This window comes from Saccopteryx bilineata, chromosome 1 (assembly GCF_036850765.1).
Source record: "Saccopteryx bilineata isolate mSacBil1 chromosome 1, mSacBil1_pri_phased_curated, whole genome shotgun sequence".
Lineage (NCBI taxonomy): Eukaryota > Metazoa > Chordata > Mammalia > Chiroptera > Emballonuridae > Saccopteryx > Saccopteryx bilineata.
In genome coordinates, this window is record NC_089490.1 from 219,235,812 (window position 1) to 219,250,354 (window position 14,543).

At 41.0% G+C, this 14,543-nt stretch overlaps 1 protein-coding gene across 1 annotated transcript in view; it reads right to left on the reverse strand.

The window, feature by feature from the left end:
* The window catches only part of LOC136319464 (pecanex-like protein 2), a 286,591-nt gene that overhangs the window by 23,026 nt on the left and 249,022 nt on the right, over positions 1-14,543 (reverse strand). Inside the window, exons 25-26 of the mRNA XM_066252718.1 lie at positions 4,767-4,825; positions 571-786 (exon numbers count right to left, since the gene is read on the reverse strand). Coding sequence (XP_066108815.1) covers positions 571-786; positions 4,767-4,825 — 275 coding nt within the window. The remainder of the gene's footprint in view (positions 1-570; positions 787-4,766; positions 4,826-14,543) is intronic.

Consider the following 14,543-nt stretch of genomic DNA (forward strand, 5'->3'; position numbering starts at 1 on the left):
CCAGTGCACAACTTAATGGGAAAACTGGGGCCAGACTTTCAAGATTCAGGTGAACATAAAGCGATGAGCATTTATGTAGGGTCTGCATACACATCATCTCATTAAAATCACACGACAACATTATGAGGCAGCTATTCTTTCTAGTATCACCATTTTACAGATGAAAAGAAAGGCTCAGAACACTGAACGACTTGTCCCCACCGACCACCACACCTGCGACCCACAGAACCAGGCTCTGTTTACATTCAAATTGACCCCACATGGAGCCTACCCATGGTCCATGACGTCCCACTGCTTCTGAAATTATCCCAGATGAACGAAACTAAAGTCCTGACTTACAACTATTCCAAAGGTTTACACCAGACCATATTTCACTTCATTATCCCCTCAGACAACCATTTATTTCTATCAAATTCTGGCTGAAGGCAGCTGGGACAAGCTCCTTAATCTCATTCTACAAGATAGGTGTGAAATTCTTCCTCTGTAGTGTTGACGTCTAATCAAAGCCTTGTGTGATAATTAACTCAAGTGACTGCCCTTCAATATCTTGCACAATAAGAAGATCCTTACCTTGAAATTCCAGTCCTCGAAGTTGAAAGGTGACAAGACCATTTCCGATTTCAATCAGGTGAACGAAAGCGTTGAGGTAATCCGAAGCCAAAATAAAGCAGTCTCCAGAGCTGTAGTTCCCCCATCGACCAAGAACTAGGTCTCCACAGAGAGACTCCTGCAGCGCCCTTGTCAAGTGCTCATAAAAGATGGAGTTGAGATTGTTGTCATTGTTCCCTAAAGACAGGAGAAGAAGCATTCTAAGTGAATGGTTATGCCTATGGAGTACTTAGGCCTATGAAACAGTTGCCATTTGATTAAGGCTAAATCAGACTTTTCAGATACCTCACCCATTTAGTGGATTTTGGGAGACCCTTCTACCTTTCCCCTTTATCCATTTCCTAGGCAATCTCATCTACACAAATGGATTCAATGAGAGTCTAAATGCAGAACTTATACATTTCTATTTCAGGCTGCGAACATTTGTGCTCAAGGTCTGTATACCTACTTGTCTAATTATCTTCTCCTGTGTGTCTCAAATGCTCCTCCCCTTCAACATGTCCTAGTTGGGCCCCTGTGCTGTTCCCCATCTGCGAAGCAACACCGATATCCAGTCAGCTATAACCTTGGAAGCTTTGTTCCCACCCCTTCACACCCAAGCCCCTCAATTTTACTGTCTTCTAAATAGTTTTCACATCTTTCTACCTTCCTACATTTCTATCACTTTTACGTTATTGCAAGCTACATTAGTTCCCCAATGGTCAATCACAATAGTCAGGGGGTCACTTATGCAGCTTCACTGGGACCTCATCTGATCTATACCACAGGAAGAATCAACTTTCCAAATTGAACTGTTGGATGTGCTACCCAGGACTTCCCAGTCGCATTGCTTACAGCCTTTAGTGGCTTCTCAGTGCTCTTAGGCAGACAGGATTTCTTAACATCACCTATCACAGGGTTCCATGTATCATTCACCGGGTAAGTTGGGATGGTCCTGGGCAAACCCAGGCTCTGTGGCCACACAGGAGGCACTGGGCCATCTTCCCCCTGCTCCAGTCTCCATCCTCACCACACATGACCTTCCTCCTCACCCTCTGTGCTCAGCACACAGAACTGCTTTCATTTGAGTGTCCCTGCTCTCCTTGAGGCTTCACAGGCACTGATTTTTCTGCTGGGGTGGCTCTTCCATTTCTCTCCAGTTTATCACTCTGCTGTTCTTAGAGCTCAGCTCCATCACCACGTCAGAGAACCTCTGGCCACTTAGCCGGGTCAAATCTCCTATCACCAGCTCTCAGCACCATGCTCCTCTGCTTTGAAGCACTTGTCACAGTTGGAATTTGATTTTGTGTGTGTGAGTGTACATATGCTTTTATGATTATTTGATTAAAATCTGATTTCTCCAATGCGCCATAAAGTGAAGAATGACGGATCTATGCCTATTGTGCTTATTTTTCTATCCCAATCCTGGCAGAATTCCTAACATGTACTAGGGACTAAGTAAGTATCTGTTGAGTAACACCACAGATTGTACCGTTTCTTTAAGAGAAATTCTCTTTCTAAGAACACACCTATCAAGTAACTCCAGGGTTTTTTGTTTTGTCATCGAGGTATAACTTATAGATAGTAAATAGCTCCATTATCTGCTAGCATATAGATAATAATAGTAATTATTATTTTCTGAGGAGAGAGCTGGGGGTGAGGTTAGGACCACAGCCTGAGCTGCTTATCTATTCAGGGGAGGAGGAGGGAGGCCAGAGAGTCTGAGGGTCCAGGCCCAGTCTCCTCACTCCATAGTCAGCACCAGTTCTCCCTGGTTGGCAGTTTTTGTCCTATAGATACTTCTTGCTAATATGATATATTATATCCAAATACATATTATAAACTATAGATATAAATTATATACAGTTGCTATTTATTTTTCAATTATATATGTATATAAAATTCAGATTTATTAAGAACTAATTTATGCAGAGTAAAAGTCATCCCTTTTAGTGCATGATGCTAGGAGTTTTAAAGAATGGGTGTAGTCCTGGGACCACCCCTCAGCAAACACCCCCATGGTGCTGCAACAGCAGTGGCTCTTCCTGTCCCACTGCCGAGAACTGGCCCTTTCCATGCACCATAGGGGCTATCCACTCAGCACCTGAGGTCTATTTGCAGTTTGCAGTTTTGGTGATTATGAGTTAATCCACTAAAAACATTCATGAACAGAAGTTTTTGAACACGGTTTTTGCTTCTCTTGGGACTGCTGATCTCCCATATGGCCAAACCATTTTCGTATTCCCCTTCCACAGTGATTGAAAGTGGTTCTATCTCCTTGCCAGGACTTGGTGTGATCAAGTGTGGCTTGTTTATTTACTTTTAGCCATTTATGTGGGTGGATGACACCAAGGGAAAAGGGAAGGACAGAGGCAGAAAAGATGAAATGATGAACACCCTGCCTCACCATGGGAGCCCAGGGTGTGTGTGGGGCATGGGGTTTGGGGTTCACAGTGTATTTTCCTTATCTCCCTGCAGGGTCCTGACTCCATCTGCTCCCTCCATTGCATGTCTCTGCAATGGGAAAGAAGCATTTTTGGGAAGACTAAATAAACTGGGAAGTCCTCCTGCTTTGGGTCCTGTGCGTGGGGGAAATGCAGGGAAGGGGTAGGAGAAAAGTTTGCATTCAGAACTTTTATTTTAAGAGGATCTTTTCTTGGGGGAGTGTTTTCTAGATCTGGAAAGTCAGAGAAGTATAATGTCACCCAGAAGAGAGAACGCCAGGCTCCAGTCTAGGCCATCTGTGGGAGTGGGACAGATTTAGAGAGGTCTGAGATAGATTATGGATTGAATGGAGTTGCCCTGCTCTGACCCTTGGGAACCAAAGTGTGACTGGAAGGACAGAAATGTGAAGACTGGTCCCAGATGCACCTTCATAAGTACACTGACCCACCTCCAAGAAATTTTTAAGATAATGCTATCTATTATGAATATTGTTGCTAGGCATTCATGCCAGTTAAAAGCTGAATAGAAATTAGTGTTTTTATAACCTAATTATTATTGATGGAAAGAAATAAACTGTTCTGTGGGCTGATTCATGTCATGCAGTCTAATGAAGTGTCAGTATATGCAATTTTTTTTATGCAGAATAAAGCCCGCCCGACCTCTGTTATATTCATTTTCTGTAACGATTCAGCACACATTCTGACACACTAATCAGAGATTATTCTGAGTCTCTGACAGTTTTAAAGAAAGGGCCTAAATGAGAAAATTAACTTTGCTTAATTGTTCAAACTGTTTGATGTTTAAATAAAACAAAACAATTTAATCCACCAAAAGTAGAGATCCTCTCAGAACACATTGACCACACATCTGTATAATTAGATTAAATTGAGACAAAACTATAAATAACTAAAGGCTCAGAGTACTGAGCACACTGTTCATCTGCTTGATATCAATGGCCCTGCAATGTCACCGAGTCCCACAGCTTTGCTTTAGAGATATTAGTATCTACTTTAGAAATACTTTGCTGAATTGAAATAAAGTTCAACAAAAAAATAAACCTGTCTATCCAGGTATTTTCAGATTTCAACTGATGATTTCCAATTAATCATGTATATGCAATTCAAATGCAGATAATGAGCACAATACAATTTTTCCTAAACAAACTTTCTGGCACAGGGGAGAATGAGGTGGATAAAAATAGAAGAGTTAAAATTTGCATTTTTGTATGAGAAAAAAAAGAGGCAGGTGATTAAAAATTAGATAGATTATGGAAAGAAAAAAGTAAAATAACTTTCTAATAAGTAAATGCTTCCATAACTTAATGTCTGAAGATTTCTGGATCCTAGATGTTGGGTCATGAAGTGGCTTGCTTTTAAAGACAAGCCAATGTCCTATACTCCTGATATGTTTACAAAGAATTTTTTTTTACTAAAAGACCAACTTGTATAGCCTGTATTTGATGTGTATCACACAAAAAACCAACATGTCTTAATTAATAGAGGCATACAATATGGATTCAATTCTAAATTATGGACTAATTCATTTCCAAACCAAGTCAGTATAATCCATATGCACAGTTTTGTCTAAACAGTTAGCATATTTGCCAAGACATGCATTGTCTTCACAATAATTTTAAAAAGTGAGTACTTAATTCCCCTTTTGGATGGAAGGAATCTATCTATATAACAAAATAAACAGTTTAGTCAAAGAAAAGGAAGGTAATAAGTTCTTACCTGGATCCCTTTCAATCTGGACCACCAGCCTTGTGTTGGAATTGTCCATGCGCCTAGTACTAGAAAGTGCCACAAAATGTTGAAAAGTCATGATTAGATCCCTACAGATGAGACAGCTGGTATACAGAATCATCCGTATCTATGGGAAACGTAGGGGAGATGTAGCTCACATACAGTGTATAAAGATCACATACAGTGTATAAAGATATCGGCCCCTGCCTGACCAGGCAGTGGCGCAATGGATAGAGCATCGGACTGGTATGCGAAGGACCCAGGTTCGAGACCCTGAGGTTGCCAGCTTGAGCACGGGCTCATCTGGTTTGAGCAAAGCTCACCAGCTTGGACCCAAGCTTGCTGGCTTGAGCAAGGGGTTACTTGGTCTGCTGAAGACCCGCAGTCAAGGCACATATGAGAAAGCAATCAATGAACAACTAAGGTGTTGCAACGAAAAACTGATGATTGATGCTTCTCATCTCTCTTCGTTCCTGTCTCTCCCTCTCTTTGACTCTCTCTCTGTAACAACAACAAAAAAAATGTTGGCTCCAATTTGACAATACTGTGAAGAGTGGGGCCTTGTGGCATAGAAGAGAGGGAAACATACAAGAGACACATGGAGGGAAAAGATAAAGAGCTGTTCCCAGGATCCAAAAAATAGGCACCTTTCTTTTCAAACTGATTCCAGAAAATCATGATGACCAGTCAACATCTCCACCCCCTGCTTTCAAGAGTTGGCATTATTCTTACAGGCTTTCTTAGGTTGAATTACAAAACTAAAACCAGCTCTCACCAACTTAGGAGAAGACAGATTGTCAGTAGTCATGATAACAAGTGGCCACCAGAACCAGTTTTAAACCTCTTCTGTTATGATAACTCACCTCAGTTCACAGCTTTTGTAAGCCAATTAATCCACTGTGGCCCCTTGTCCCTAAAAACCATCAGGTGAGGGATAGACTCACTCCAGACTTCTGAGGGTCTCCCTAAGTGACTGCCTGTGCAGAGTGTCACCCCGCTGATGCCTCTAAAACTTCACCAGTCTTTGAATTTCACATGCCCTACAAACCACTATATTGGCTATAGTCTGCTCTGCTCAGAGATGTGCCTGGGGCACTGTCTTAGTTCAGATAATGAGTGATGGTATACTCATCCTTTGAAGGATGAGTTATGAAACTGACGTCGACCACGTGGAGCTGGCGGTACTCAGCTATTCATGCCTAAAAAATGGCAATTTCATACGGTTAAATCTAAGCCATTAAGAATGGGTTTTCACTAGAACTATATTATTGTACAAGGGGCACATACAGTTTGAATATAATAAAGGTCTTAGAATAATTGTGAAAAAACTGATCTTTAGCATGCCTGTTCCCTGTCACTGCCGTCGCTATGTCCTTTGCTTTCTCTGCTCCAGCCTCCTGGTCTTTCTCCATGTGACCTCCTACTCCCAACGCCCCTGCCTCCTCTGCACCCTTTCCAGTCCCACCCTCTTTTCCTCCTAGGCTGCTCTCGCCCTTCAGTCTAGCTCAAGTCTCACCTCCCCAGGAAGCTTTCCCTGGTGCCTGCTCCTAGTCAGACCTGTGTGCCCTGTGTTCCTGCACACATCGTACCTCTTGCCATGGTTAGTATTACTAGAAATGATGACATTATTATATGTCTAATTATACTCAAGGAAGTAGCACTTGCTTGTGTAAGTACTTTACATGTATTAACTCATTATATCTACCCAGCTGCCTTCTGAGACAGGTACTGTTATATCAATTCTCACAGAGAAGGAATCTGAGATACAGTAAGATTTAACTTAAGTGCCCAAGGTTACGGGGCTAACAGATGGCAGAGCCAGGCTTTGAATGCAGATAGGCTGACTCTGGAGCCTTCACTCCACATCAGGGCACACATCTATCTGTGTGGTTATTTGATTTTATCTGCCTCCGAGGGCAAGCTTTTGGCTCCCAGCTGATCTGTGGTAGTCACTAAGTGTTCACTGAACAGATAAATGAATAGACAAAGATAAGCTTCAAAAGTGTTTCTCTCTCATGACACCTGCTAAGAAGCTGCCATCAGATTCCATTTACATGTGATCCTTGCCATAGAGTCTGATTTAACAAATGACAAGCACTTGCTGGCAGTGGTGCTTGAGAAGAACCCTCTGCATGCAGACTTCTTTTGTGCATTTGTCTCTTGTAAATCAGAACAGATGAAAAAGACACCTCGATGGAACTGTCAATTTGAATAAATGAAAAGATTTGTCTTCAGAATAAAATGATTCTCTTTTCCTTGTATGGCCGCAGATTTGAGAGCCAGCCAGGCAGGGTCCCACCTGAGCTCTGGAAAGGGCTCTGACAGAGGCAAGGGAGAGGACTCTCCTGAGGTAGCAAGGGAACAGAGCTCCAGCACGCTGCCACTCCGTCTTCCTTCGAAACACCCTCAGGTCAGTTTTAAAAATAAAAAGAGCCCAGAGTGGCAGAAAACAAAGCAAACAACAAAACTTTTCCTAATGAAGGCCAAAATCCCATGTTGACATAATTAGTCCCTAAATGGAATTTTAATTTCACCCTAAGACCTAGGACAAATGGAACTTCAGCAGTGGAATAAACAGTTTTTCAAGTGTGAATGTGCCAAAAGAAAGTCATTTACCAAACTCCTTTGGGAATTCAACACCTTCTAGAACAATGGCAGATGGAAAGCTATCTTTTCAAAAGGCTATGAAATGCAGAGTGCTGAATTCTGAGCAGGGAAACTAATCGAAGCTGCCCAGGCCCCCAGAGCCTGCGGCTCCTTGCCACACTCTCTAAGAAGATGATCCATCAGCCAGACCGCATATTTTGAGCTTTTCTCCAGTGCTTCCTACTGTAAATTTGGTGCTTACCACTCAAAGGTGCTAATTAGCTCAATAATTGAATCTCTGCCTTAACTGTCCTACTGCATGAACATCAATTCTGCTGCTCAAAAAGAAGATGGGGGCTTATGTATCACTCCTCGACCTCGGGGGGAGCACAGAGTGCTGGTCCCTGTCAGGTGAGCATCTGTAGGGATGCTTCTTACCACTTGCCTGGCAAAGTCACTATGAATTTCTAGGCAACACTGTCCTGAGGGCCACAGGCCAAGAGTCTAGTAATAGGACTTACCAGAGAAATCTCAAGTCAAGCACCTTCTGTCATATGGTTTCACCTGAGGAACTTAAATAATCTAACAGTAAGTTATTTGGTTATATTGCTTCAAATTCTCATCTGTCAGCCCACATGGACTATCAATGGTGGAGCATTTCCATTTTTGGATGGGAACTGTGACCAGCTGGAATGAGACATTTGATGGGTGTCTGTTCACCCGGAAACCTCAAGACGGAGTTATGAACAATAGACTGCAGTTGTATTCCCAGGGCAGGACAGTCTTAGTGAAATCTGGACAACGAGGAGACAGTCTCAGAGCTTAAACAGAAAAATACTGGCACCATTTAAGTTGAATGTATAAACAAGGGGCATCTGGGTTTGCTTTACAGCTTTAACTTTTGCTGCCATGGACAACCATCTTAGCTCTCTCAATGCAATGGCACTCTCTGGCTGCTGAGTCACCATTCCTCAGAATGACTTGCCATCAGAGAAATTTCCTGAGGATTCAGGTGACTTCCAACTGGGGTAGCATCTGGGAGGCCTGGTTTAATTTAGTTCTGGTCCCTGGTACCGTAGAGTAGCTGTTTGGAGTTCCCAATTAAAGAGGGGTGTGTCGATCAATGTGGCCATGTTTGATGAGCCTGGGTTTGACTTTCTTTAGGTTTACCCTCCAAGACAACAAAGCTCAGCTCAGTTTAGCTTAGCTATTCCTTCTCCTAGGACAGCAGATGCTCTTTGCGTGAAAATGGGTATTTGCCTTTTTCCCTAATTTTGGACAGAACTCCTCAGTACCTTGAAGGTTTTAAGCAAGTTGTTAGCTTTTGTTTCTTTATATTTTACCCATTTTTCTTTATCTATCCTCAGTAGGGAAGGTTGGTCTTGATTACCTCACATGTCATTCATTATAAGAAATTAAACTATTGTTTGTAGGAATTATGAAAAGAGGGCATTCTTTTTAATTGCATAATATACTGGGAGGGGCAAGAGCAGGGTTACATTTCTCTAATAACTAATGAAGCTGAGCATCTTTTCATATATCTGTTGGCCATTTGTATTTCTTCCTGGGAGAAGTGTTTGTTCATGTCCTCTTCCCATTTTTTATTGGATTGTTTGTTTGTTTGTTGTTGAGTTTTATGACATCAGATCATTTACAGCAAAATGGTGGGATCTTGATAACATTATATGGAGTGAAATAAGTAAATCAGAAAAAAACAAGAACTACATGATTCCATACATTGGTGGAACATAAAAATGAGACTAAGAGACATGGACAAGAGTGTGGTGGTTACCAGGGGTGGGGGGAGGGAGGATGCAGGAGGGAAGGAGGGAGAGAGTTAGGAGGGAGGGGCACAGAGAAAACTAGATAGAGAGTGACGGAGGACAATCTGACTCTGGGCGAGTGGTATGCAACATAATTTAATGACAAGATAACCTAGACATGTTTTCTTTGAATATATGTACCCTGATTTATTAATGTCATCCCATTAACATTAATAAAAATTTATTTAAAAAAAAAAAGAGCAGGGTTACAGTTGTGAGTATGCGAAACAGTTTGATCTTGTATTAGTATTTACTAACTATTGTATCCTCTTTCACCTGAACCACTGTAAACTTACTTCTGCCCCATCCCCATATAATCAGCATGCCTCAGCATTCCCAGGGCACTGGAAAAGGCTCATCCCATTTTCTGTATGTACCGTTCTATTATGTATGTGTGCACTCTGTAATATATATCAGAGCTACACTCATTATGTTATTTAGTCTTCTATAATCTTTATTTAATTTTCAGTCACTTGGTTGATCATAAAGTGCTAAGAGTTACATTTCCTACCACTATGGTGTTTCTATTTCTTATAAAATTTCCTTTTATTTTTTTCTTTATACATTTTTCTGAGTTAATGCATTTAGAGGTTCTAGCTTCATAGTGAGTTTTAATCTTTCCTGTTACAAATGTTCTTGATCCTAATGATTTTCCCCCAAATTCATCTTGGTTAACATTAAACCACAACCTCTGCTTTAATTTGTTTGTGGTTGCCTAGTATCTTCACCCCTTTTTTTTATTTTTGACTGTTCTGAGTCAACATATTTTTAATTGGTCTTTGCATTTGGTGTCCAGACAGATGTATAGTGTGTCCGTAAAGTCATGGTGCACTTTTGACTGGTCACAGGAAAGCAACAAAAGATGACAGAAATGTGAAATCTGCACCAAGTAAAAGGAAAACTCTCCCAGTATCATACCTATTCAGTGTAGTTCAATGTGGGCTCATGCACAGATTTTTTTAGGGTTCCTTAGGTAGCTATCCTGTATAGCCTCTACAGACTCGTCACTGACTGATGGCTTACCAGAACGGGGTTTCTCCACCAAACTGCCGGTTTCCTTCAACTGCTTATCCCACCGAGTAATGTTACTCCTGTGTGGTGGCGCTTCGTTATAAATATGCCAAGATTCACGTTGTACTTTGGTCACGGATTCAAATTTAGCGAGCCACAGAACACACTGAACTTTTTTCTGTACCGTCCACATCTCTACTGCATGGCCGTGGGCTGCTCCGCTGTATACACGGTGTTACGTCATCATCTGCACATGCACACATGCACACACGTCATCCTACAGAAACTGGGAGGGTTTTCCTTTTATTTGGTGCAGATTTCACATTTCTATCATCTTTTGTTGCTTTCCTGTGACCAGTCAAAAGTGTACCATGACTTTACGGACACACTGTACTTAACTATATTCTGTCATCATAGTTTATGTTATTATCCAATTTTATTGTTTCTTTGACTCTTGAACACACTGCACTGTGGTGTGATTATAAAGCCATAAATACTATATTATAAAGTCATAAATCAATACCATGGACAACTTTGTTGCAATAAGTTTAAAAACTTAAATAAAATGGATAATTTCTTATAAAACTGTAACATATTAAAATTAACTCAGGAAGGCTTGACTAGGCTGTGTGTGATGCAGTGGATAGAGCATCAGACTGGGATGCAGAGGACCCAGGTTCGAAGCCCCAAGGTCACCGGCTTAAGCAAGGGCTCACCAGCTTGAGCACTGGGTTGCTGGCTTGAACGTGAGATCATAGACATGGTCCCATGGTCACTGGCTTGAGTGCAAAGGTCACTGGTTTGAGCCCAAGGTTGCTGGCTTGAGCAAGGGGTCACTGGCTCTGCTGGAGTACCCCAGTCAAGGCATAAGTGAGAAATCAATCAATGAACAACTAAGGTGCTGCAACAAAGACTTGATGCTTCTCATCTCTCTCCCTTTCGGGCTGTCTGTCCCTCTCTCTGTCTCTGTTGTAAAAGCAAACAAACAAAAACTTAATTCAGTAAGAAAGAAAAGAGAGGAATGCACCTGTAGCTATTAAAAGAGATGGAATCAGTAGTTAAATAACTACTCACATATAAGAAAATCTAAACTGTAACAAGAATGATTTACCAAAAAAAGAAGAAAAAAGTAAAGGTAAATAAAGAGGGAGAGACAGAGAATGAAGAAGGGAGAGCGAAAGAAAGCACAAGACATTATCACACTGGAAATTAGGAACACACCATACACATTACTCAGTTGTTATAGGTACAAATCTTCCATCAGTCCCACATTATTACATAGTAGATTTTTCGTGTCTTGAAACTTCACTGTGTGTGTAGAAATGTGGGTTTTATTTTTGTTCATTACAGTCATGACTTGGTAAGTTCTCAAATCTAAGGATTCATGTCTTTGATCAATGTTGAAAATCACATTGTTTTCTCTTGAAATGAGGCTTCTCTCAATTTGTTCTATGTCTCTTTCCAGGAACTCCTTTCAGATTTCTAGTGTGCATCTGTCATTCTATTTTCTATGTCTCTTCACCTTCCTAAAATATTTCCCATATCTTTATATTCCTCTGTTGCATTCTGGTAAACTTTCTCAGATTGTTTTCTAGTTAAGATGCATTTAATTGACTATTTAACTTACATGTTATAGTATACAGTTAGTGACTACACACATTTATTTTTATAAGCTATATTTATCATTTTTTAAAATAGCATCTTGACCTTATGGTTTTATTTCTTTTTATATGATTTTTCATTCTAAATATGTATCCAATTTATTTGTCTAATTATCTGTAGTTTTGGAGGGTCAAAATCTGTTGTTATTTTGTTTGCTCTTGTTCATGATTTTCTCTTGTGTTTTGTATTATTAGATTAAGCACTTATTCCAGTGGGGGGTCTTACTGGGGGTTTGTTGAAAATAATATTATCCCTTGAAAATAATCTTACTAGTTCAATCCCCAGACAGGGCACATACAAGAACAGATCGATGTTCCTGTCTCTCTCTCCACCCCCTTCTTCTCTAACTAAAATCTGTAAATAGATTTTAAAAAAGAAAATTATCTTATTATCTTACATTTGCTTTTGTCAGTTACTCTAGGAGTTTTATATACTAATACCACTTTTATTTTCCAAAAAAATTCCATTGATTTGAGGGAAAGAGGGAGAGAGAGAGAAAGAAAGAGGGGAAGGCAGAGAGAGAGAGAGAAGTATTAACTCATTGTTCCACTTAGTTGTGCACTCATTGGTTGCTTCTCACATATGTGTCCTGACCAGGGATTGAACTTGCCATCTCTGCGTGCTGGGATGACACTCTATCCACTGTGCCACCCAGCAAAGGCTACTAGAAACACTTTTATGCTGCTTTCTCATCTAAAGAATTCTTGCCTGACCTGTGGTGGCGCAGTGGATAAAGCGTCGACCTGGAAATGCTGAGGTCACCAGTTCGAAACCCTGGGCTTGCCTGGTCAAGGCACATATGGGAGTTGATGCTTCCAGCTCCTCCCCCCTTCTCTCTCTCTGTCTCTCTCTCCTCTCTAAAAATGAATAAATAAATAAAAAATTTTAATTAAAAAAAAATAATTCTTATACCTGGTAGTGTAATTTTGACCTGCATTACACAGTCACCATGGAGACTGGCTCCCATCTGGTCTCTGGCTAACACAGCTGAGCTTCCATCATTTCCCTGTGCTCAGCATTCTGCTCCTTCCCTGAATAGAAGCTCAAGGTGTAGTCTCAGTTCTGTAGGACTCATTACCAAGCCTGGCGTGGGTTTCTAAATCTCAGCACCCAGATTTCTGAGACCTACAGCTCATAGCATCAGTGGGTTTGCTTTTTCTACTACCTCTTTGCTTCTGAGCCTTGGGAATTTTCTGACTTCCTTGCTATGCTCAAATAGGATTTGAGAAGAAACTTTACTATTAGGTCTGTATACTTATAACAGAGGTAAAAATTTTGAGTTTTCTCTAATCCACTATATCTCTAGAACTGCACATCTTTTTTTTTTGAAAGATGAGAAGCATCAACTTGTAGTTGAGGCACCTTACTTGTTCAGTGATTACTTTCTTATATGTACCTTGACCAGGGGGCTCTAGTCGAGCCAGTGATTCCTTACTCAAGCCAGTGACCCTGGGCTCATGCTAGTGACCTTGGGGCTCAAGCTAGCAACTATGGGGTCATGTCTATGATCCTACACTCAAGCTGGCAACCCTGTGCTCAAGATGGTGAGCCCGCGCTCAAGCCAGATAAGCCTGCGCTCAAGCCGGTGGCCTCGGGCTTTTGAACCAGGGTCCTGTGTGTCCCAGGTCTACCTTCTACCCATTGGGCCACCACCTGGCAGAACTGGAAGTTTCTAAGCCAAGTTTTCATAAAGGGAAAAAAATGTGTTGGTTATACAGCTTTTCAAAGTAATGCATTTTTAAATTTGAAAACTAAACTCAACTCTATTCTCTTCATCTTATGCTAATAAAGCTTGCCAAGTTCTAGCTGACCCTCTGCATGAGGATCCTATCATGACTGAATTTGAACTCACCTTTTTTTCTTTTTTTTTATCCTTAAATTATTTTTTTAAAGTAACTTAGATTTGGGTTGAAAAAAACCTTTTTTTTCAAAGTTGAAATAAAGTATACAAATACTTTGTTGTAAGATACCTGGAGGGCCTGACCAGGCAGTGAGCAGTGGATAGAGCATCGGGCTGGGATTTGGAAGACCCAGGTTCAAGACTCCGAGGTCGCCACTTAAGCGAGGGCTCATCAGGTTTGAGCAAAAGCTCACCAGCTTGGACCCAAGGTCGCTGGCTCGAGCAAGGGGTTACTTGGTCTGCTGAAGGCCCGCGGTCAAGGCACATATGAGAAAGCAATCAATGAACAACGAAGGGACCGCAACAAAGAATTGATGCTTCTCATCTCTCTCCCTTCCTGTCTGTCTGTTCCTCTCTCTGTCTCTGTCACACACACACACACACAAAAAAAAAAGATACCTGGAGGAATGGGTTAAATATGATTTCTTGTTGTTTGTATGATTATGTTGAGGGGAAAGGAACACAGCTACCACCTCATTTGCTGTGAATCTCAGTCCCTCCATCTGGAGACAGGGACAAAGAATGAAACTTTTCAGCATGTGTAAAGCAAGCAGCACATCCCATTGCCTTCGGGGCAATATTTTTTATGAAGGTCAGGCACTTGCTTTCTTTCTGATATAAAAGGTATACAGTGGTACCTTGAGATACAAGTTTAATTCATTCTGTAACGAGCTTGTAAGTCAGTCAACTCATATATCAAACAAATTTCTCCCATTTAAAATAACTGAAATAGATTTAATCCGTTCCAGCCCTGGGAAACATCTCTAAACCATCCTAAATTAT